The sequence below is a fragment of the Zootermopsis nevadensis genome, unplaced genomic scaffold (genome assembly GCF_977971745.1).
Source record: "Zootermopsis nevadensis isolate Lab colony 2312 unplaced genomic scaffold, Znev_1.0 Znev_ptg000021l, whole genome shotgun sequence".
Taxonomy (NCBI): Eukaryota; Metazoa; Arthropoda; class Insecta; order Blattodea; family Termopsidae; genus Zootermopsis; species Zootermopsis nevadensis.
The window spans coordinates 7,243,208-7,265,096 of record NW_028259153.1 but is presented as its reverse complement, the minus strand read 5'-3'; the positions used below and the strand labels follow the sequence as shown (position 1 = coordinate 7,265,096).

The window sequence follows — 21,889 nt, the reverse complement described above, 5'->3', positions numbered from 1 at the left end:
CTAACCTGCCCTGGTTCAAGAACCCCAGTTGGTTCCATTAAGGTCTGGCAACAGGGAAATTAATTGGATTTATAGACAAAACATGTTACTGTGTGTCAGCAGCAGTCCAAATATTTGCATCCGTCTCAGCTTTGAACTTCACCGGTGTACAGTCAGTTTCCTGTTTTCTACCAGTAGTTTCCACATTCTTGTGTTTGTAACATGATAACATTAATTTCCATTATTTTTAGACGCGTAAAGCATCATACCATGCAGACGAATGGGTAAGTGAAGGTGGAGTACCACGCAGTCTTAACCTTGACACTGGCCTCTTTAACCTGATAAAAAAGGGCCCCTGGTATCCAATGAGGAGAGGGCTGAGTGGGCGCAAGAGTCGTGCTAGATTTAGTGGCAAAGAGAGAAATCACTGTCCTGCGGGGAATCTAACCATGGTCATACAGCCAGTAGCCTAGTATCGACTGACTTACCTTCGAATGTTGTTAACAAGTGGGTATATTATTCCAGATTCACCTGGCTGCCCATAACACAGCAACATTGTTCGTATTTCATAAATTCATAAAGGTACTCCTACATACAGCATTTCGCCCCTGTCATTATCGCATCACATCTAATAAACTACTTCATCTGATACATCGGCATCAAGTAATATACTAACCATGCACGTTACTAGTCACAGACGGTCTTCAAATGTAGCGCCGAACCAAGTAATAAATCAATGCTCTGAGGCCTTATCGCTACTCGGTGGATGTCGCTACGCGTAGGTGGTGCCGATATTGATATTACGCTATGGATGATGTTACGATTCGTAATCGAGTTCGAAATTTCGATACATCAATTGAAATGTGTACACCTTCAGGTTATTATGCCCCTTTCAAATAATTAAAATTATTGAAAGAATACTTGGTATATGTGTTGGATGTTGCGTTATAATGCCAATAGTTGCATAAATTACTATGCTACTGAAATTCTTAAATACGTTTTAAATATAGTTTACACTATAATCTCAATAGGTTAGAAAGAGGTTAGATTCCTTAGAGACATGCAGTAGATGGCTTTACCGGTTATGTTAGATGCGAATAAGGAAATGGTAATTAGAAACAGTGGTATTCACGTTAAGGTAAGGCTACGTTATCGAGTTCAATGCTTGTTAAATCTGCATATTGCACAATAATGGCTGCTTCAGGTGAGGCAGGATTTTGTGTCTTTGCACACTGTAAACCAGTGATCTTACCTTATATGCCAAAAATATAAATATCTTCTGCATGGCGCCTATACTGCCTGGCTATAGAATTCATCCTCTTTTTCAGTTGGTGCCAAACTTTACGTACTACTACATTACCCCAAAACCTAACCTAATTCTAGTAGAGTATATTAATTGGTATTATAGTAATTTTTGAATAAATAATTATCATAACCTCATAAAGTTAGGGCACAACTCAAGGTCATATTGCCCAAAAGCCTGTATTGTACATGAATGAATAACTGTAGAATAATAGAAAATAGAAAAATAAGTTAACTTAACTTTTATTCAGAATGTTGTTTCTGCTCTTTTTATTACATCAATCTAACTGCTTGATGCTGGATAGCTTTTTATTATGTGTTATTTTAATTTTGTAGGTATCTTCAGGCACAGCTACTACAAATGAAGTGAAGTTATAACTGGATCAGAAAAGTACAGTAGTAACTGGTGATTAAAATAAAGTGTCTATTTTGAGTGTGTAATAAATTTTCGAACATGATTTTATCAGGCCGTATCCTTTCTGCTTTTAGCAGGTGTCATAACTGAAATGATTTACAAACCTAATAGGTGCCAACAATATAAAAAAGTATTGCCAACTACATATATATCGCATTGTCTCTGGCTTTAACAACACATCTTTCTGACATGCAAAGGCACAGAAAACTACAAGAGTAATAATTTTAAATGTCATGAAAGTAATAACAATAAAAACTATTAAGGAAAAGTATATTTTAAACAGCCATAAACTGCACAAATTGATGCCAAAACACATTTAGAAGCAGAAATGACTTTCTCTCAGGCTGACCCAGATATATTTGGAAACCTTAAATGCAATAAAGAAACACCTATTGAAGCCACTGAAGGAGATGAAGAAGATAAAGAAGAAGAAATATACTTAGAACATGCTCCTACAGCAGCACAAAAACTGAGCACCAGACAGTATGCAACTATTATCAAAGATTTTATCACCGTGAAGAAGGTATTGTCATGTGAAGCTGTGCATTTGCAAACAGATACTTTAAAGATGTATTTTATAATTGTAATCTTTTTTTTCCAAGGTAGCAGATGCTACTGATGTGCTTCAAACACGAATGCTTAAACAGGATCGTGTTAAACCAGAAAATTTCATCTACAATCTTATCATTGGAGAGTGTGGTCGCTTAGGCTACACAAAAAAAGCATTTCAGTTGTATAATCAGGTATAAATATGTTTAAATATGAGTTAAATTTGTATTATTAAGGCACATTTCACAAGTATCATGGTGCAGAGCAATGTGATATTTTATTGACTTGGTCATATTGGTTGTAATGCCTTATGGACTTGTAGGTAGATACCAACATTCCAAAGAAATATACCGTCTCCAAAATGTTTGTGACTACTCAGAAGTCCACATGGCATTACTACCCAGAAGGACAACACTGACATCTTCACCACTGTGGAACGTCAAATCTCATACAGATATTTTGAATTTTAATGGATAAACTGTGATGTCATCTTAAATTGGTCTAACTGAGTTTCTAAAAGTAATTAATTATTATGCAATTAACAGAACACACTTTCATTGTGATACATTCACATTTACCCTTCGACAAGTCTTTGTTTCCTTGGCTCATTTATAAACAATAATTATATGTGTATGAAATATGCATTTCATATTCTTGGTATATTCAATTAAATACACAATAATCATGCAGCACTCTAGTTCTTTCACACCATAATGTGGGCAAGGTACATGTAATGCATATAACTGGTCATATCTTCTATCCAGTTGTCCATCAACATTTCTGTCTATCCCTCCTTGACCCACAGCTTTCTTGAAGCCCTTATAAAATATCTCTGGCTTTTCATAGCATACCTTCCTTTCTATACAAAAACTCCTAATTTCTCATTAAATGTAAGTGTAATATCAAACATGACTGCATTACGTGTGCTAACAGTCCATGGCCTAATGATAGTCTTAAACGTGCAAAACATTTACGTGAGTTATGAACCAAATGTTGCTAATTACCATGCCATGATTAAAGGTTTGAGTATTTAATGTACAGTCAGCAGTCTATGAACTTCCACATACTATAATTGAATTAAATGTGTCTTACATCCATAAAACTTTATCCATTTCAGCATTTGGAAGATGTGGAGATCTATCAACTGTTATTTCAGACGAAACTTCCATTTTTTTTTGTAGGCTTGTATTACAGACAAAGAAGCAGGCTTCAGGCACACTTTATTGGTAAATAAAAATCAATTGAGAAAATTTTTGTTCCAGTCAACTTCCTGTGATTTATAAGAGCTGGGGATTAAATCTCATGTCTACTTTCACAATGTGTAACATTTCTTAACGTGCTAGTTTTTATGGGGAGCCCCCTGCCAAACTCTAAAAATGGAGTACCACTCCTTGGCTTTATGTACTGCGAGTCAAGGATATTGTGGAGAAAATTATAAAATGTTTCTTCATGTTACCTCAAATTAAATTTGATTTCTAGGCATGGAGAAAAATGTTAGAAAAAAGAGTACATACAATCTCTTGCTTCCATCCATAAGGACTGTGGCTTTGGGGATATTGATGTTGCTCAGGATGTTTTTCATAGGATCACTGAAGAAAACAGCAGCCAGGAATATAAGACACTGAAGGTAAACTATTAATTAATTTATTTCAGTATGCTGTGTGCATTTAAATATGCCTCTTACTCTTAAGTATGACGATGTTGTTGTTTTGAGTTGTAATGCCACGTGGACTTGTGGACAGATACCAACATTTTGGAGAAGTATACGTTTATTTGAAACATTGGTCTTTGCCTGCATGCCCACATCATCACAACCCAGAAGAACGTAAACATCCTCACCACTGTGAGAACCTCAAATCTTTTTCGTATGTTTTAATTCTTCACTTTACAGACAAGACCTTTGCTGACATCAGAAAATAATGATTCAGTACCACAGCCATCAAATTCATGACCAGAAAATGTAATAGAAGAGGCTTCAGTATATGAAGTTCCTTATTTATACTGGAAAGACAGCCTAAATGGGATGTAATTCCTTAATCAAGTAATGAAACAGTTTTAAACTGCTGTCCAAGTTTACACATGTCAGTCCTGGCACTTCCAAACTGGAAGGACTTTTCCTAGGCAGAATTATATTTTTGCTTAACGTGAATAAAAGCTTCCTGTGAATGACATATAACAGAAAATTTTCAATCAAATGTCATGCTTTCCATTGATAATTAAGAGATAAGTACAAATAACTTTTAATAGTGTGCCTATGCATAAGTGATTATACTCACTTTACATGCCCACATCATATGCAATCATTATTGTCAGGAAGTTCACTGAGTGTCTAAGAATCAGTCAGTATAACATTTAAAAACTCTTGACTGGGCTGTAATTGAGGTTGTGGAGACATATTACATGATTACTGATACAGAATTAAATTTTCCTATTGTTTCATAAGACTTAGCCGATATGTTAAACCGGTAGTTAGAAAGGCATCTGAACAGTGTGTATGACCTGGTAGCCATGTTTCTTTATGAAAACCAATCTAAAATCCTGATGTTATTCAAATCCTCTGAATATAACAACCAGAAGTTATTTAAATTAAGATGATAGCTTCTGTACCTGTGTTACAGATTAATTGTTGTGGGTGGTTGTTCTGGATTCCTTGAACAAATGAATAAAGATGGAGTGACATCATCCCATCTACTAAAGCAGCAGAACACGCAACAGTTCGTAGGTACAATTCACAAATATCTGTCCATCATTCTGCATTGCCTGAAGTGCTGTAAAAATAGTGATACTCTAACTTTCAGAACACAATAACAGTTGAGAAACTAGCAGTTAATCAGGTGGATTCCCTACATTTATGGAATCCAAAGTCTCCATGTTCAGAGAAGTCCACCACTGAACCTACTCCTGGCATATAAAGTTCAATCCAGTCACAACTAATCTGTCTAAGATCCAGTTTAATTATTGTCTTCCCATCTGTGCATAGATCTCCTAAGTGGTTTCATCCCTTAGTGTTCCCACCTCAAAATTTTGTATCTGAGGTACATTATGTTATTCCACTTTTCTGTTGGCTTACTCGTCGTCACACAGCACATTTTTAATCTTTAATACCTTGAGAAATAAAGTTTTCGCATAAGGTGTAAATGCTAGATGTTGAAAGGTTAATTTCTTCTCCTATATTTTACAGGCCCCACTTTCAGCCATGGTGAAAGCCGATGTCTGTCCAGATATAGATTTTTATAACATGTTAATAAAGAAATGAAGCATGAGGTTTGACTATAAGAATGCATAAGTGGACCCTGTGTAACAAAATTAACTAATTATTACTGAATCTTTTTTAGATTGGCATAAAAAAATTATTTCATAAATTCCTTCTACTAAATGCTCTAGTTTTGACAAGGTTTTTATGGTGCAATTTATAAAATGTATATAAATTCAGAAAAAGCTGCCTGAACCATGCATTATGTTGAAACTAGCAGAGTCATGCATTTTTTATGCTTGCTTTTTATATCTTACACTTTTGTTAATACATTGTATTCAAATGGAAACACAGACAAATAAAAATTACTTTTAAAGTAATAATGTAATATTAAACTTACAAATATTTTTGTGGGGTCTACAGTTGTCGCGCGGTCTGAGGCGTGGGTCTTGTGCCGCTTGGTCGCCAGGACTGTGGGTTCGAATCCTACTCAAGCCATGGATGTTTTCTGTGTTGTGCTGTCCTGTGTACAGGTAGAGGCCTTTCAACGGGCCGATCCCGTGTCCAAGGAGTCCTACCAATTGTCCATAGATCAAGCCAACTAAGAAATTGGGGAAACGTAAAGGTACCGGAAAATGTAGAAACATTGTTAAACCGGAAAAAGAAGAAGAAATATTTTTGTTCTATGGTGTAAATAATCTTGTTTAATCACTGTATAGGAGATTCAAAGATCCAAACTGCCCCTCGACATTGTTGTCTTGGCTTTAGGCTGTCAAACTGAAGGGGAGGCTCAGTGTTTGATGGAAGACATGGGAAATACAGGTTTCAGGTATGATATCAGTAAGAAGAGATCTAATCAGAAAGTTCCAGTACTGTATTTGCTTTATGGAAGTGTGGATGATATTATGCAAGGGAATGTGGTTGACAGCACTTGCTGACATCAAAATCCCTGGAGGGAAGGCAATGCATTATTTTGTTTTTGAAATGTATGTGTATTTATGTTGCACTGCAGAATGTATTATCAACAAGTGTGTATCAAATTCTATAGAATATTAACAGCTGTACTTGTGATAGAAGCCTTCAATCATTTGGAAATATTTAAATTAGTTTTCTTAGATTATAGTGATTATATTTGAATACTAAAATATTTAGTTTCATTTGCTGATATGCGTTCTGATAAATGATGGAATGGTTCAGGATGAATGTAGAAATTTTGGGTGCGATGCTGAGGCAGGGCTGTCAGTATAATTTTGAACATATAATGGAGACGGCAATAAGCGAGAAAGTCCGCCCAAATGAAAAGTTCCTGGAAACAAAGAATGTCTGCAGAAGATAAGGAAGAAGGTAAATCATATTAGTAATAAATGTTAGCACCATGGTCTGCAGCCAGTAGCCTCCTCATATTTGACTTACATCAGCAGACAGAAGGTCTCTGTCTGCATTTCAATTAAAGGAAAATGAAAACACTTCAAAATAATGATAAAAGAATTTTTTTCTGACTGAGGAGATGGATAATGCATTTCATGTATGAAGTACACTGGTACCTGGCTGTTTTTGACATTTAATTAAAAACACTACAGTTGTAAATATATTCCCTTTCATATCTGGAATTTTTATGTTTTGAGGTCAACAACTGCAGCAGAATGTGGAATAGCAGTGATAGAATGTAAGACTAGTACTTCCTTTGGATGCTTTTGTAGATGCATATAGACAAACTTATTTTTAAATCTAGTAACATGAAAATTTTCATGGGGAAGAAAAAATAATATTCCTCATTACAATATCTACATAATATTTACTGCCTTGAAAAAAATTAATAATGAAGCCAGTATGAGGGTTGAAACAGGATTTTGGTTAAAGTAAGTCAAACGTGAAAAGTATATGAAATTTTAAAGATTTATATTTTCTGTGTAGTAGCTGTTTGCAATAATGTGTTAGATATTTTTTTAATCTAAGTTAAGAAGAAGACAGTGACTAACAATCCTATGTTAACAGGATACTGAACTGCCACAAATGCGTAAAACTGCTGGTAGCTTTTGTACTCGACACACGTCATGATAGTTGAAAGAAATTGTTCCTGAGAAAATGGGCCATCCTTGGGAGCAGTTTCAGAAAAAGCCACAAACTGACAAGAGTACAGAAAAAAATAACAATAAAATCCAAAGGCAAAGCAGAATAAGAAACAACTGAATCTCTTTTCTTTGTGCTTACTAAATATACATCAATTCTGAAAAGTGATATACCGCAATGGTAGTAACATGCTGTCTAGAAAGTACTATGCAAGTATGAGATTTAAAGGACATTTTCTGAAGTGCAATGTATGGATTAAAAACATAAGTAAAAATTATAAAATAATTTTTTAGTACTAGGACAAACCACATTTATTTCAAACTAAAATCGTATTTACATGCATAACATCGTGACCAGAAATGAAGGAGAAAACTGTTTCATTTCTAATTATCAACAATAGCTGTCTTGAATTGCCTTGAGTTGCCTTGTCTTGCCTTGCCTTGAATTGCCTTGCCCTGCCCTGCCCAGCCCTGTTCTCCATGACCTGTTATGAACTGCCGAACTTTGCCCTGCCCCGCCTGAACCACCCTGCCCCGCCCTCCTCTGCTCTGACCCGCCCTGCCCCGCCCTTCCCCGTCACGCCCTGCCTTGCCCCGCCCTGCCATCCCCTGCACTGCCTTGCCTTTACTTGCACTGCCTTGCTTTGCCTTGCATTGCCCTTCTTTGCCCTGCCTTGCCTTGCCTTGCCTTGCTTTGCATTGCCCTGCCCTACCCAGCCATGCTCTGCACTGCCCACCACTGCCCTGCCCTGCCCTGCCCTGCCGTGCCCTGAACTGCCTTGCCTTGCCTTGCCCTGCCTTGCCCTGCCCTGCCCTGCCCTGCCCTAACCTGCCTGCCCTGCCCTACCATGCATTGACCTACCCTGCCTTGCGCTGCATTGCCTTACCTTGCGTTGCCTTTCATTACCCTGCCATGCTCAGTCCTGTCCTGCCCTGCTTTGCCTTGCCTTGCCTTGCCGTGATTTGCCCTGCCCTGCCTTGCCTTGCCTTGCCTTGCCTTGCTTTGCCTTGCCTTGCTTTGCCTTGCCTTGCCTTGCGTTGCCTTGCGTTGCCTTGCGTTGCCTTGCCCTGCCCTTATCTGCTCTACCCTGCCCTGCCTTGCTCTGCCCTGACCTGCCCTGCCCTACCCTGCCCTGTGCTGCCCTGCCTTGTCTTTCCTTGCCTTGCCTTGCCTTGCCTTGACTTCCCTTGCCTTGCCTTGCCATGCCTTTTCTTGCGTTGCGTTGCGTTGCCTTGCCCTGCCCTGCTCTGCCCTTTCCTGCTCTGCCCTGCCCTGCCCTGCCCTGCCCTGACGTGTGCTGCCCTGTTTTGCCTTTCCTTGCCTAGCTACGCCTTGCCATGCCTTGCCTTTCTTTGCCTTGCCTTGCCTTGACTTACCTTGCCTTGCCTAGCCACGCCTTACCTTGCCTTGCCTAGGCACACCTCGCCTTGCCTAGCCACGCCTTGCCTTCCCTAGCCACGACTTGCCTTGAATAGGCACGCCTTGCCTTGCCTATAAACGCCTTGCCTTGTCTAGCCACGCCTTGCCTTGCCTTGCCTAGCCACGCCTTGCCTTGCCTCTGCCTAGCCACGCCTTGCAATGCCTAGCCACACCTTGCCTTGCCTAGCAACGCCTTGCCTTGCCTAGATACGCCTTGCCGTACCTAGCCACGCCTTGCCTTGCCTAGCCCCAACTTGCCTTTCCTAGCCACGCCTTGCCTTGCCTAGGCACGCCTTGCATTGCCTTTCCTTGCCTTGCCTGACTTACCCTGCCTTGCCTTGCCTAGCCTTGCCTTGCCTTACCATGTCTCGCCTTGACCTGCCCCGCCTGTCCCGCCCTGCCCTGCAACGCCTTGAACGCCCTGCCCTGCACTTCCCCGCCCTGCCCCACCCGCCCCCCTGCCATGCCTTGCCTTGCCGTGCCTTGCCCTGAATTCCCTGTTCTCCATGACCTGCTATGCCCAGCCGTGCATTGCCCTGCCCCGCCTGAACCAACCTGCCCCGCCTGAAACAACCTGCCCCGCCCTGCCCTGCTCTGACGCTCCCTGCCCCGCCACGCCCCGCCCCGCCCTCCCCTGCCCTGCCTTGCCTTTCCTAGCCTTGCCATGCCTTGCCTTGCCTTGCCTTGTCTTGCCTAGACACGTCTTGCCTTGCCTAGCCACGCCTTGCCTTGCCTAGACATGCCTTGCCTTGCCTTGCCTAGCCACGCATTACCTCGCCTAGCCACGCCTTGCCTTGCCTAGCCACGCCTTGCCTTGCCTAGCCACGCCTTGCCTTGCCTTACCTAGCCAAGCCTTGCCTTGCCTAGCATTGCCTTGTATTTACTGGCCTTATTCTACTCCGCCTGCCCCGCCCTAAAAAACCGTGTCCCTCCCTGCCCTTCCCTGCCCCGCCCTGCCCTCCAAATCCCTGCCTTGCCGTGCCTTGCCTTCCTAGCCACGCCTTGCCTTGCCTAGCCACGCCTTAACTTGCCGAGCCAAAACTTACCTTGCCTAACCACGCCTTGCCTTGCCTAGCCATGCCTTGCCTTGCCTAGCCACGCCTTGCCTTGCCTAGCCACTCCTAGCCTTGCCTAGCTACGCCTTCCCTTGCATAGCCACGCCTTGCTTTGCTTATCCACGCATTGCCTTGCCTAGCTACGCCTTGCCTTGCCTTGCCTAGCCAAACATCGCCTTGCCTTGCTTAGCCACGCCTTGCCTTGCATAGCCACGCCTTGCCTTGCCTTGCCCTGCCTTGTCCTGCCCTGACCAGCCCTGCCCTGCCCTACACTGCCTTGAATGTCCTAACCTACCCTGACCTTGCCCTGCCCTGCCCTGCCTTGCCTTGGCTTGCCTTGCCTTTCTTTGCCTTGCCTTGCATTGCCTTTCCATGTATTGCAATTCCTTGCCCTGCCTTGCCTTGCCTTGCTTTGCCGCTCTTTGTCTTGCCTTGACTTGCCCTGCCTTGCCTTGCTTTGCCTTGCCTTGCCTTGCCTTGCCTAGCCACGCCTTGCCTTGCCTAGTCACGCCTTGCCTTGCCGAACCAAGCCTTACCTTGCCTAGCTACGCCTTGCCTTGCCTAGCCACGCCTTGCCTTGAAAAGACTTGCCTTGCCTTGCCAAGGCACGCGTTGCCTTGCCTTGTTTAGCCACGCCTTGCCTTGCATAGCCATGCCTTGCTTTGCCTAGCCACGCCTTGCTTTGCCTAGCCACGCCTTGCCTTGCCTAGCCACGCCTTGCCTTGACTAGCCACGCCTTGCCTTGCTTGCCTAGCCACGCCTTGCCTTACCTAGCCACGCCTTGCCTTGACTTGCCTTGCCTTGAAAATCCTTGCCTTGACTTGCCTTGCTTTGCCCTGCCCTGATCTCCCCTAACCTTCCCTGCCCTGCCGTGCCCTGCCCTGCCGTGCCCTGCCCTGCCTTGCCTTCCCTTCCCTTGCCCTGCCTTGCCCTGCCTTGCCTTGCCTTGCCTAGCCACGCCTTGCCTTGCCTAGCCACGCCTTGCTTTGTCTAGCCACGCCTTGCCTTGACTAGCCACGCCTTGCCTTGTCTTGCCTTGCCTAGCCACGCCTTGCCTTGCCTTGCCCTGCCTTTCCTTGACTTGGCTTTCTCTGCCCTGCCCTTCTCTTCCGTGCCCTGTCCTGCCCTACCCAGCCTTGCCCTGCCTTGCCTTGCCTAGCCACGCCTTTCCTTGTCTTGCCCTGCCTGGCCCTGCCTTGCCTTGCCTTGCCTTGCCTAGCCACGCCTTGCCTATCCACGCCTTGCCTTGCCTTGCCTTGCCTATCCCCGCCTTTCCTTGCCTAGCCAAGCCTTGCCTTGCCTTACCTAGCCACGCCATGCCTAGCCAAGCCTTGCTTTGAATAGCCACGCCTTGCCTTGCCTAACCACGCCACGACTTGCCTTGATTAGCTACGCCTTGCTTTGCCTAGCCTTGCCTAGCCACGCCTTGCTTTGCCTTGCCACGCCTTGCCTTGCCTTGCCTTGCCTAGCAACGCCTTGCCTTGCCTAGACACGTTTTGCCTTGCCTAGCCACGCTTTGCCTTGCCTTGCCTTGCCTTGCCTTGCCTAGCCACGCCTTGCCTTGCCTAGCAACGCCTTGCCTAGACACGCTTTGCCTTGCCTAGCCACGCCTTACCTTGCCTATCCACGCCTTGCTCTAAATAGCACTCAATTCTGTATCAACGAACACCGGTGTGCAGCGACCACAGAGTTCGTCGGGGATTCTAGCAGAAATAATGATGTGTGTGAATATATACGATGCAATCTTATCTACAGACAGACTTGAGATTTGATGGTTAGTTTGAAGACGTCTTATCATATACATATTTTATATTAAAAACACAATTCATTTGAGCTAATCAAGCATGATGTACCTCGAACATTGTTATCCTTTCAAAATTACATACAAACGTAAAAATACAAACAGTATTTTGGTGTCACAGATCACAATTCAATATTCAAAACTTTAGTACACCCGTATATTTCAGTTCGTCCAAAAACTTCCAGAAATGGAGTTTCATAATGTTGACGGGAAATGTTTCCAATTATTATAAACACATACAGTAGGGTTAGATATACATTTATTTAATGAGAAACTTTTTTCCGTTTAATATTATTTAAGTTAGAGGCAAATTAGTGTGTTGTCATACTACTGTTTTCAGCTCTGAAGAACTCACAAATCTGTAACTACAAACAGCGCCGAACAGGGACCACATGTTACGTTTGAGAATATCTCAGTTACGAAGATATGTGAGATTATATACGATGCAATGATATTTACAGACAAATTTGAATTTTGATGGTTTTTTGATGACGTTTTGTTATATACATAATTTATATTAAAATCATATTTCTTATGAAGTAATAATGCATGATAAACCTCGAACAATGTTATCCTCTTGAAATAACATAAAAATGTTAAAATACAAATAGAATTTAGTTGCACAAATATCAGATTGAAAAAATCAAAACATTAGACGATCCGTTCATTATAGTTATTATAAAAACTGTTAGAATTTGTGGTTCATAAAGTTGAAGGGAAATATTTCAAATTATTATAAACATGTATATTTAGGTTGGATATTAATTGCTTTAAAGTAGCACTTTTGTCCGATTAATATTATGTAAGTTACAAGCAGATTACTGTGTTGTGATATTATGCGTTTTCAGCTGTGAATAGCACAAAATTATGTTTCAACGATCTTCGGCGTGCAGCCACCACAGAGTTCGCTGGAAATTATCGCAGAAATAAAGATGTGTGTGAATATATACGATGCAATATTATCTACAGACAGACTTGAGTGTTGATGGTTGTTTGAAGACGTCTTATCATATACATGTTTTATATTAAAAACACAATTCATTTGAGCTCTTCAAGCATGATGTACCTCGAACAATGTTATCCTTTTAAATAACATATAAACGTTAAAATACAAACAGAATTTAGTGGCACAAATATCACATAGCAAAAATTGAAACATTAGACCATCCGTACATTTCAGTTTGTATAAAAACTGTTAGAATTTGTGGTTCATAAAGTTGAAGGCAAATAATTCAAATTATTATAAACATATATATTTAGGATAGATACTAATTGCTTTCAAGTAGCACTTTTGTCCGATTAATATTATGTAAGTTACAGGCAGATAAGTGAGTTGTCATATTATGCGTTTTCAGCTTTGAATAGCACGCAATTCTTTATCAACGTACTACGGCGTGCAGCGCCACAGAGTTCGTCGGGGTTTATCGCAGAAATAAAGATGTGTGTGAATATAAACGATGAAATGTTATCTTCGGACAGAATGAGTTTTGATGGTTGTTTGAAGACGTCTTATCATATACATATTATATATTAGAAACACAATTCATTTGAGCTAATCAAACATGATGTACCTCGAACAATGTTATCCTTTCAAAATTACATACAAACATTAAAATACAAGCAGTATTCTGTGGACACAGCTCACAACGCAAAATTCTAACATTTGTCCACTCGTATATTTGAGATTGTCCAATTAAAGTCTGAAATGGAGTATCATAATATTGACAGGAAATGTTTCCAATTTTTATAAACATATACATTAGTTTAGATATACATTTATTTAATAACAAAACTTTTTTCCGTTTATTATTATTTAAGTTACAGGAAAATTAGTGTGTTGTCATTCTACTCGTTTTCAGCTCTGAATTACTCACAATTCTGTATCAACGAACACAGCAAAACAGCGGCCACATGAAACGTTTGAGAATATCTCAGTTACAAAAATATGTGTGTTAATATACGATGCAATGAAATTTTTCAGACAAAATTGAGTTTTGATGGTTTTTTGAGGACGTCTTATTTAATACATATTTTATATTATAAGCAAACTTCTTTTGAGGTAATAAAGCATGAAATACCTCGAACAATGTTATCTTTTCATAATATCATATAAACGTTAATATACAAACAGAATTACGTTGCACAAATATCAGATTGCAAAAATCAAAACATTACACCATCCGTACATTACAGTTTGTATAAAAACTGTTAGAATTTGTGGTTCATAATGTTGAAGGGAAATATTTCCAATTATTATAAACATGTATATTTATTATAGAAATTAATTGCTTTAAAGTATCACTTATGTTCGATTAATATTATGTAAGTTACAAGCAGATTACTGTGTTGTCATATTATGTGTTTTCAGCTCTAAATAGCACACAATTCCGTATCAACGAACATCGGCGTGCAGCGACCACAGAGTTCGTCGGGGATTCTCGCAGAAATAAAGATGTGTGTGAATATATACGATGCAATGTTTTCTACAGACAGACTTGAGTTTTGATGGTTGTTTGAAGACGTCTTATCATATACATGTTTTATATTAAAAACACAATTCATTTCAGCTATTCAGGCTTGATGTACCTCGAACAATGTTATCCTTTCAAAATTACATACAAACGTAAAAATACAAACAGTATTTTGTGGACACAGCACACAACAAAAAATTCAAAACATTAGTCCACCCGTATATTTCAGGTCGTCCAAAAACTGTCAGAAATGGAGTTTCAAAATTTTGACGGGAATGTTTACAATTTTTATAAACATATATGTTAGGGTTAGATATAATTTTATTTAATGTAAAACTTTTTTCCATTTATATTATTTAAGTTACAGAAAAATTAGTGTGTTGTCAGTCTGTTCGTTTTCAGCTCTGGAAAACTCACAATTCTGTATCAATGAACATCGTCGTACAGCTACCACATGTTACGTTTGAGAATATCTAAGTTACTAAGATATGTGACATTATATACGTTGCAATGGTATTTACAGACAAATTTGAGTTTTGATGTTTTTTGATGACGTCTTATCATATACATATTTTATATTAAAATCAAATTTCTGTTGAGGTAATAAAGCAGGAAATACCTGGAACAATGTTATCCTTTCAAAATAACAGATAAACGTTAAAATACAAACAGAATTACGTTGCACAAATATCAGATCGCAAAAATCAAAGCATTACACCATCCGTATATTACAGGTAGTACAAAAACTGTTAGTAGTTGTTCATAAAGTTGAAGGGAAATATTTCAAATTATTATAAACATTTATATTTAGGATACATATTAATTGCTTTAAAGTAGCACTTTTGTACGATTAATATCGTGTAATTTACAGGAAGATTAGTTTGTTGTCATATGCGTTTTCAGCTCTGAATAGCACTCAATTCTTAATCAACGAACATCGGCGTGCAGCGACCACAGAGTTCGTCGGGGATTATCGCAGAAATAAAAAGATGTGTGTGAATATATACGATGCAATGTTTTCTAGAGACAGACTTGAGTCTTGATGTTTGTTTGAAGACGTCTTATCATATACATGTTTTATATTAAAAACACAATTCATTTGAGCTAATCAAGCATGATGTACCTCGAAAAATGTTATCCTTTCAAAGTTACATACAAACGTAAAAATACAACCTGTATTTTGTGTACACAGCTCACAACGGAAAATTCAAAACATTAGTCCAACCGTATATTTCAGTTCGTCCAAAGACTGTCAGGAATGGAGTTTCATAATGTTGACGGGAAATGTTTCCAATTATTATAAACATATACAGTAGGGTAGATATACATTTATTTAATTTAAAACTACTTTCCGTTTAATATTATTTAAGTTACAGGCAAATTAGTGTGTTGTCAGTCTGCTCGTTTTCAGCTCTGGAAAACTCACAATTCTATATCAATAAACATCGCCGTACAGCTACCACATGTTACGTTTGAGAATATCTAAGTTACAAAGATATGTGACTTTATATACGATCCAATGGTATTTACAGACAAATTTGAGTTTTGATGGTTTTTTGATGACGTCTTATCTAATACACATTTTATATTAAAATCACATTTCTATTGAGGTAATAAAGCATTATTTACCTCGAAAAATGTAATCCTTTTAAAATAACATATAAACGTTAAAATACCAAAACAATTTAGTGGCACAATTTTCTGATCGCAAAAATCAAAATATTAGACCATCTGTATATTAAAGGTAATACACAAATTGTTAGTAGTTGTGGTTCATAAAATTGAAGGGAAATATTCCCAATTATTATCAACATGTTTATTTAGGATAGTTATTAATTGCTTTAACCCAGCACTTTTGTTCCATTAATATTATGTAAGTTACAAGCAGATTACTGTGATGTCATTCTACTCGTTTTCAGCCTACCCGAGACACGCCTTGCCTTGCCTAGACACACCGTGCCTAGAATTTCCTTGCCTTGCCTGCCTTGCCCTGCCTTGCCTTGACTAGCCACACCTTGCCTTGCCTTGCCTAGCCACGCCTGCCTTGCCTTGCCTTGCCCTGCATTTCCTTGACTTGCATTTCTCTGCCCTTCCCTGCTCGTCCGTGCCCTGTCCTGCCCTACCCTGCCCTGCCAGGCCCTGCCCTTCACTGCCCACCACAAGCCTGCCTTGCCTTGCCTTGCCTTGCATAGCCTTGATTGCCTTGCCTAGATACGCCTTGCCTTGCCTAGCCACGCTTTTCTTTGCCTAGCCACTCCTTGCCTTGCCTAGCCACTTCTTGCCTTGCCTTGCCTTGCCTAGCCACGCCTTGCCTTGCCTTTGCCTAGACACGCTTTGCCTTGCCTAGCCACGCCTTGCCTTGCCTAGCCACGCCTTGCCTTGCCTAGCCGCACTTTGCCTACACTATCCACGCCTTGCCTTGCCTAGACACGCCTTGCCTTGCCTTGCCTAGCGACGCCTTGCCTTGCCTGGCCTTGCCTTGCGTTTCCTTACCTTACCTTTCCTTGACTTGCCCTGCCTTACATTGTCTTGCCTGGCCTTGCCTTGCCCTGCCTTTCCTTGCCTTGCCTTACCTAGCCAAGCCTTGCCTTTCCTAGACACGCCTTGCCTTACCTAGCCACGCATTGTCTTGAATAGCCACGCCTTGCCTTGCCTTGCCTTGCTTGCCTTGCTTTGCCTAGCCATGCCTTGACTTGCCTAGCAACGCCTTGCATTGCCTAGACACGCTTTGCCTTGCCTATCCACGCCTTGCCTTGTCTAGCCACGCCTTGACTTGACCTGCCTGCTTTGCATTGCTTTTCCTAGCCTTGCATTGCCTTTCCTTGACTTGCCTTGCCTTGCCAAGCCACGCCTTACCTTGCCTCTGCCTAGCCACGCCTTGACTTGCCGAGCCACGCCTTGCCTTGCCTAGACACGCCTTGCCTTGCCTTTCCTTGCATTGCCTGACTTGCCCTGCCTTGCCTTTTCTAACCTTGCCATGCCTTACCATGTCTCGCCTTGAACTGCTCCGCCTGTCCCGCCCTGCCCTGACCTGCAACGATTGGAAAGCCCTGCCTGCCCTACCCCACCCTGCCCCGCCACGCCTTTCCCTGCCCTGCCTTGCCATGCTTTGCCTTGCCTTGCCTTGAATTGCCTTGCCGTGCCTTATCCTGCCTTCCCTGTTCTCCATGACCTGCTATGCCCTGCCGTGCATTGCCCTGCCCCGCCTGAACCAACCTGCCCCGTCCTGCCCTGCCGTGCCCCGCCCTGCCATCCCCTGCTCTGCCTTGCCTTGCCTTGCGCTGCCTTGCTTTGCCTTGTATTGCTCTTCTTTGCCCTGCCTTGCCTTGCCTTGCCTTGCCTTGCCTTGCTTAGCCTTGCCTTGCCTTACCATGTCTCGCCTTGACCTGCCCCGCCTGTCCCGCCGTGTCCTAACCTGCAACGCTCTGAACGCCCTGAACGCCCTGCTCTGCCTGCCCCGCCCTGCCCCGCCCTTCCCGACGCTGCCCTGCCTTGCCTAGCATTGCCCTGTCCCGCCCCGCTCTGTCCTCCCTTGTCCTGATTTGCCTTGCCTTGCCTGTCCTTGACTAGTCACGCCTTGCCATGCATAGACACGCCTTGCCTTGCCTAGCCACGCATTACCTTGCCTAGCCACGCCTTGCCTTGCCTAGCCACGCCTTGCCTTGCCTAACCACGCCTTGCCTTGCCTAGCCACGCCTTGCCTTCCATAGCCACGCCTTGTCTTGCCAAGCCACGCCTTGCCTTGCCTTGCCTTGCCTAGCCACGCCTTGCTTTGCCTAGCCACGCCTTAACTTGCCTAGCCACGCCTTGCCTTGCCTAGCCAAGTCTTGACTTGCCTTGCCTTTCCTTGCCTTTCCTTTCCTTTCCTTGCTTTGCCTTGCCTAGCCACGTATTGACTTGCCTAGCCACGTCTTGCCTTGACTAGCGACGCCTTGCCTTACGTAGCTTCATTTTGCCTTGCCTAGCCACGCCACGACTTACCTTCCCTAGCTACGCCTTGCCTTGCCTAGCCTTGCCTAGCCACGCCTTGCTTAGCCTTGCCTTGCCTAGACACAATTTGCCTTGCTTTGCCTTGCCTTGTCCTGCCTTGCCCTGCCTTGCCTTGCCTTGTCTTGTCAAGCCTTGGCTTACCTTGCCTAGCCACGCCTTGCCTTACATAGCCACGTCTACCCTTGCCTAGCCAGGCCTTGACTTGCCTAGCCACGCACTGACTTGCCTAGCCACGTCTTGCCTTGCCTAGCGACGCCTTGCCATGCCTAGCCTCGCCTTGCCTTACCTAGCCACGCCACGAATTGCCTTGCCTAGCTACGCCTTGCCTTGCCTAGGCTTGCCTAGCCATGCCTTGGCTTCCCTTGCCTTGCCTTGCCTTTCCTTGCCTTTCCTTGCCATGCCTTGCCAAGCCACTGCTTGCCTTGCCTTGACTAGCCATGCCTTGCTTTGCCTAGCCACGCCTTGCTTTGCCTAGCCACGCCTTGCCTGGCCTTGCCACGCCTTGCCTTGACTAGCCACGCCTTGCCTTGACTAGTCGCGCCTTGCCTTGCTTGCCTAACCATGACTTGCCTTGCCTAGCCACGCCTTGACTTGACTTGCCTTGCCTTGCCCTGCCTTGCCTTTACTTGCCTTGCTCTGCCCTGCCTTACCCTGCCCTGCCCTGCCGTGCCCTGCCTTAACTTGCCTTGCCTTGCCTTGCCTTGCCTTACCTAGCCACGCCTTCCCTTGCCTAGCCACGCCTTGCCATGTCTCCCCACGCCTTGCCTTCACTAGCCACACCTTGCCTTGCCTTGCTTTGCGTTGCTCTGCCTAGCACTGCCCTGCCCTGCCCTGCTTTCCCTGCCGTGCCCTGTCTTTAATTGCCTTGCCTTGCGTTGCCTTGCATTGCCCTGCCTTGCCTTGCATTGCCCTGCCCTCCCCTGCCCTTCCTTGCCATGCCTTGTCTTGCCTTGCCTTGCTTTTCAATGCCCTGCCCTGTTCTACATGATTTGCTATGCCCTGCCATGCATTGCCCTGCCTCGCCTGAACCACCCTGCCCCGCCCTGCCCCGTCCTGCCCTGCCTTGTCCCGTCCTGACATCCCCGCTCTGCCTTGCCTTGCATTGCACTGACTTGCCTTGCCTTGCATTGCCCTTCTTTGCTCTGCCTTGCCTTGACTTGCCTTGACATGCCTTGCCTTGCTTTGCATTGACCTGCCCTGCCATGCCCTTCCCTGCCCTGTCTTGCCCTGCCATGCCCTGCACTGTACTGCCTGCGCTGCCCTGCCCTTCCCTACACTTCCTTGCCCTTCCCTGCCCTGCCCTGACCTGCACTGCTTTGCCTTGCCATGCCCTGCCCCGCCCTGCCCTGCCCTGAGTTGCCCTGCCCTTCTCGGCCCTGCCGTGCCCTGCCCTGCCCTGCCCTGCCCTTCTCTGCATTGCTCTGCCCTGCACTTCCTTGCCTTGCCTTGCCTTGCCAGGTATTGACTTGCTTTGCCTTGCCTTGTCTTGCCTTGCCTTGCCTTGCCTTGCCTTGCCTTGCCTTTCCTTGCCTAGCCACCCCTTGCCTTACCTTGTCTTGCCTTGCCTTTCCTTGCCTTGCCTTGAATTGCTATGCCTTGCCTAGCCACGCCAAGCCTTGACTTGCTTTGCATTGTCCTGCCCTGCTCTGCCCTACCCTGCCCTGCCCTGCACTGCCCATCACTGCCCTGCCCTTCCCTACACTGCCCTGCCCTGCCCTGCCTTGCCCTACCTTACCCTGCCTTGCCCTGCCTTGCCCTGCCCTGCCCTGCACTGCCCTATCCTGACCTGCCCTGCCCTGCCCTGCCCTGCTTTGCCCTGTCTTGCCCAGCCTTACCGAACCTGCCCTGCCCTGCCCTGCCTTGCCTTGCGTTGCCTTGCCTTGCATCGCCTTGCCTTCCCTTGCCTAGCCATGCCTTGCCTAGCCACGCCTTGCCTTGCCTAGCCATGCCTTGACTTGCCGAGCCAAGCCTTACCTTGCCTAGCCACGCCTTGCCTTGCCTAGCCACGCCTTGCCTTGCCTAGCCTCGCATGCCTTCCCTTGCCTTGCCTTGTATTTGCATTTCCTTGCCTTGCATTGCCTTGCCTTGCCTTGCCTTGCCTAGCCACGCCTTGCCTTGCCTTGCCTTGCCTAGCCACACCTTGCCTTGCCTAGCCACGCTTTGACTTGCCGAGCCAAGCCTTAACTTGCCAAGCCACGCCTTGCCTTGCCTTGCCTTCCCTAACCACGCCTTGCCTTGCCTTGCCTAGCAACGCCTTGCCTTGCCTAGACACAATTTGCCTTGGCTAGCCACGCCTTTCTTTGCCTAGCCACGCCTTGCCTTGCCTAACCACGCCTTGCTCTGAATAGCAGTCAATTCTGTATCTACGAACATTGGCGTGCAGCGACCACAGAGTTCGTCGGGGATTCTCGCAGAAATAAAGATGTGTGTGAATATATACGATGCATTCTTATCTACAGACAGACTTGAGTTTGATGGTTAGTTTGAAGACGTCTTATCATATACATGCTTTATATTAAAAACACAATTCATTTGAGCTAATCAAGCATGATGTACCTTGAACAATGTTATCCTTTCAAAATTACAAATCAGACGTATAAATACAAGCAGTACTTTGTGGACACTGCTTACAACGAAAAATTCAAAACATTAGTCCACCCGTATATTTCAGTTCGTCCAAAAACTGTCAAAAATGGATTTTCAAAATGTTGACTTGAATTGTTTACCATTTTTATAAACATATACATTAGGGTTAGATATAAATTTATTTAATGTAAAACTTTTTTCCGTTTAATATTATTTAAGTTACAGGCAAATTAGTGTGTTGTCATTCTACTCTTTTCAGCTCTGAAAAACTCACAAATCTGTAACTACGAACAGCGCCGAACAGCGACCACATTTTACGTTTGAGAATATCTCAGTTACGAAGATATGTGAGATTATATACGATGCAATGATATTTATAGACATATCTGAGTTTTGATGGTTTTGATGTTTTCTTATCTAATATAAATTTTATATTAAAATTAAATTTCTGTTGAGGTAATAAAGCATGAAATACCTCGAAAAATGTTATCCTTTCAAAATAACTAATAAACGTTAAAATACAAACAGAATTACGTTGCACAAATATCAGATCGCAAAAATCAAAACATTAGACCATCCGTACATTACAGGTAGTATAAAAACTGTTAGAAGTTGTGGTTCAAAAAGTTGAAGGGAAATATTTCAAATTATTATAAACATATATATTTAGGATAGATACTAATTGCTTTAAAGTAGCACTTTTGTCCGATTAATATTATGTAAGTTACAGGCATATTAGTGAGGTCATATTATGCGTTTTCAGCTCTGAATAGTACACAATTCATTATCAACGAACATCGGTGTGCAGCGACCACAGAGTTCGTCGGGGATTCTCTCAGAAATAAAGATGTGTGTGAATATATACGATGCAATGTTATCTTCGGACAGAATGAGTTTTGATGGTTGTTTGAAGACGTCTTATCATATACATATTATATATTAGAAACACAATTCATTTGAGCTAATCAAGCATGATGTACCTCGAACATTGTTATCCTTTCAAAATTACATACAAACATTAAAATACAAGCAGTATTCTGTGGACACAGCTCACAACAC

General features: G+C 43.2%; 2 protein-coding genes across 6 annotated transcripts in view; one reads left to right on the top strand and one right to left on the bottom strand.

Moving 5' to 3' along the window:
* The window catches only part of LOC147873171 (neuropeptide F-like), a 169,214-nt gene that overhangs the window by 3,813 nt on the left and 143,512 nt on the right, over positions 1 to 21,889 (bottom strand). The window lies entirely within an intron of this gene.
* On the top strand, positions 691 to 15,279 carry LOC110836905 (pentatricopeptide repeat-containing protein 1, mitochondrial). Of its 5 annotated transcripts, XM_087352696.1 has the most exons (7): positions 697 to 1,117; positions 1,618 to 2,219; positions 2,299 to 2,439; positions 3,725 to 3,872; positions 4,864 to 4,967; positions 6,158 to 6,267; positions 14,152 to 15,279. In XM_087352696.1, the coding sequence occupies exons 2-4, from the start codon at positions 2,025 to 2,027 to the stop codon at positions 3,779 to 3,781; spliced, it is 393 nt and encodes a 130-aa protein (XP_087208822.1). In that variant the 5' UTR covers positions 697 to 1,117; positions 1,618 to 2,024; the 3' UTR covers positions 3,782 to 3,872; positions 4,864 to 4,967; positions 6,158 to 6,267; positions 14,152 to 15,279. The 5 variants fall into 5 exon arrangements, 4 of the variants coding, with proteins under 4 accessions (XP_087208823.1, XP_087208822.1, XP_087208821.1 ...); XM_087352697.1 differs by lacking the exons at positions 6,158 to 6,267; positions 14,152 to 15,279 and having other exon boundaries at positions 692 to 1,117; positions 1,618 to 1,751; positions 2,080 to 2,219; positions 4,864 to 5,833; XM_087352695.1 differs by having other exon boundaries at positions 4,864 to 6,267.

Bases quoted from the DNA above. Each gene is read 5' to 3' on its own strand.
- LOC110836905 (XM_087352696.1), top strand. From the start codon at position 2,025: ATGACTTTCTCTCAGGCTGACCCAGATATATTTGGAAACCTTAAATGC. The intron at 2,220-2,298 runs GTATTGTCATGT...TTTTTTTCCAAG, and splicing joins ATTTTATCACCGTGAAGAAG to GTAGCAGATGCTACTGATGT. The intron at 2,440-3,724 runs GTATAAATATGT...TTTGATTTCTAG, and splicing joins CATTTCAGTTGTATAATCAG to GCATGGAGAAAAATGTTAGA.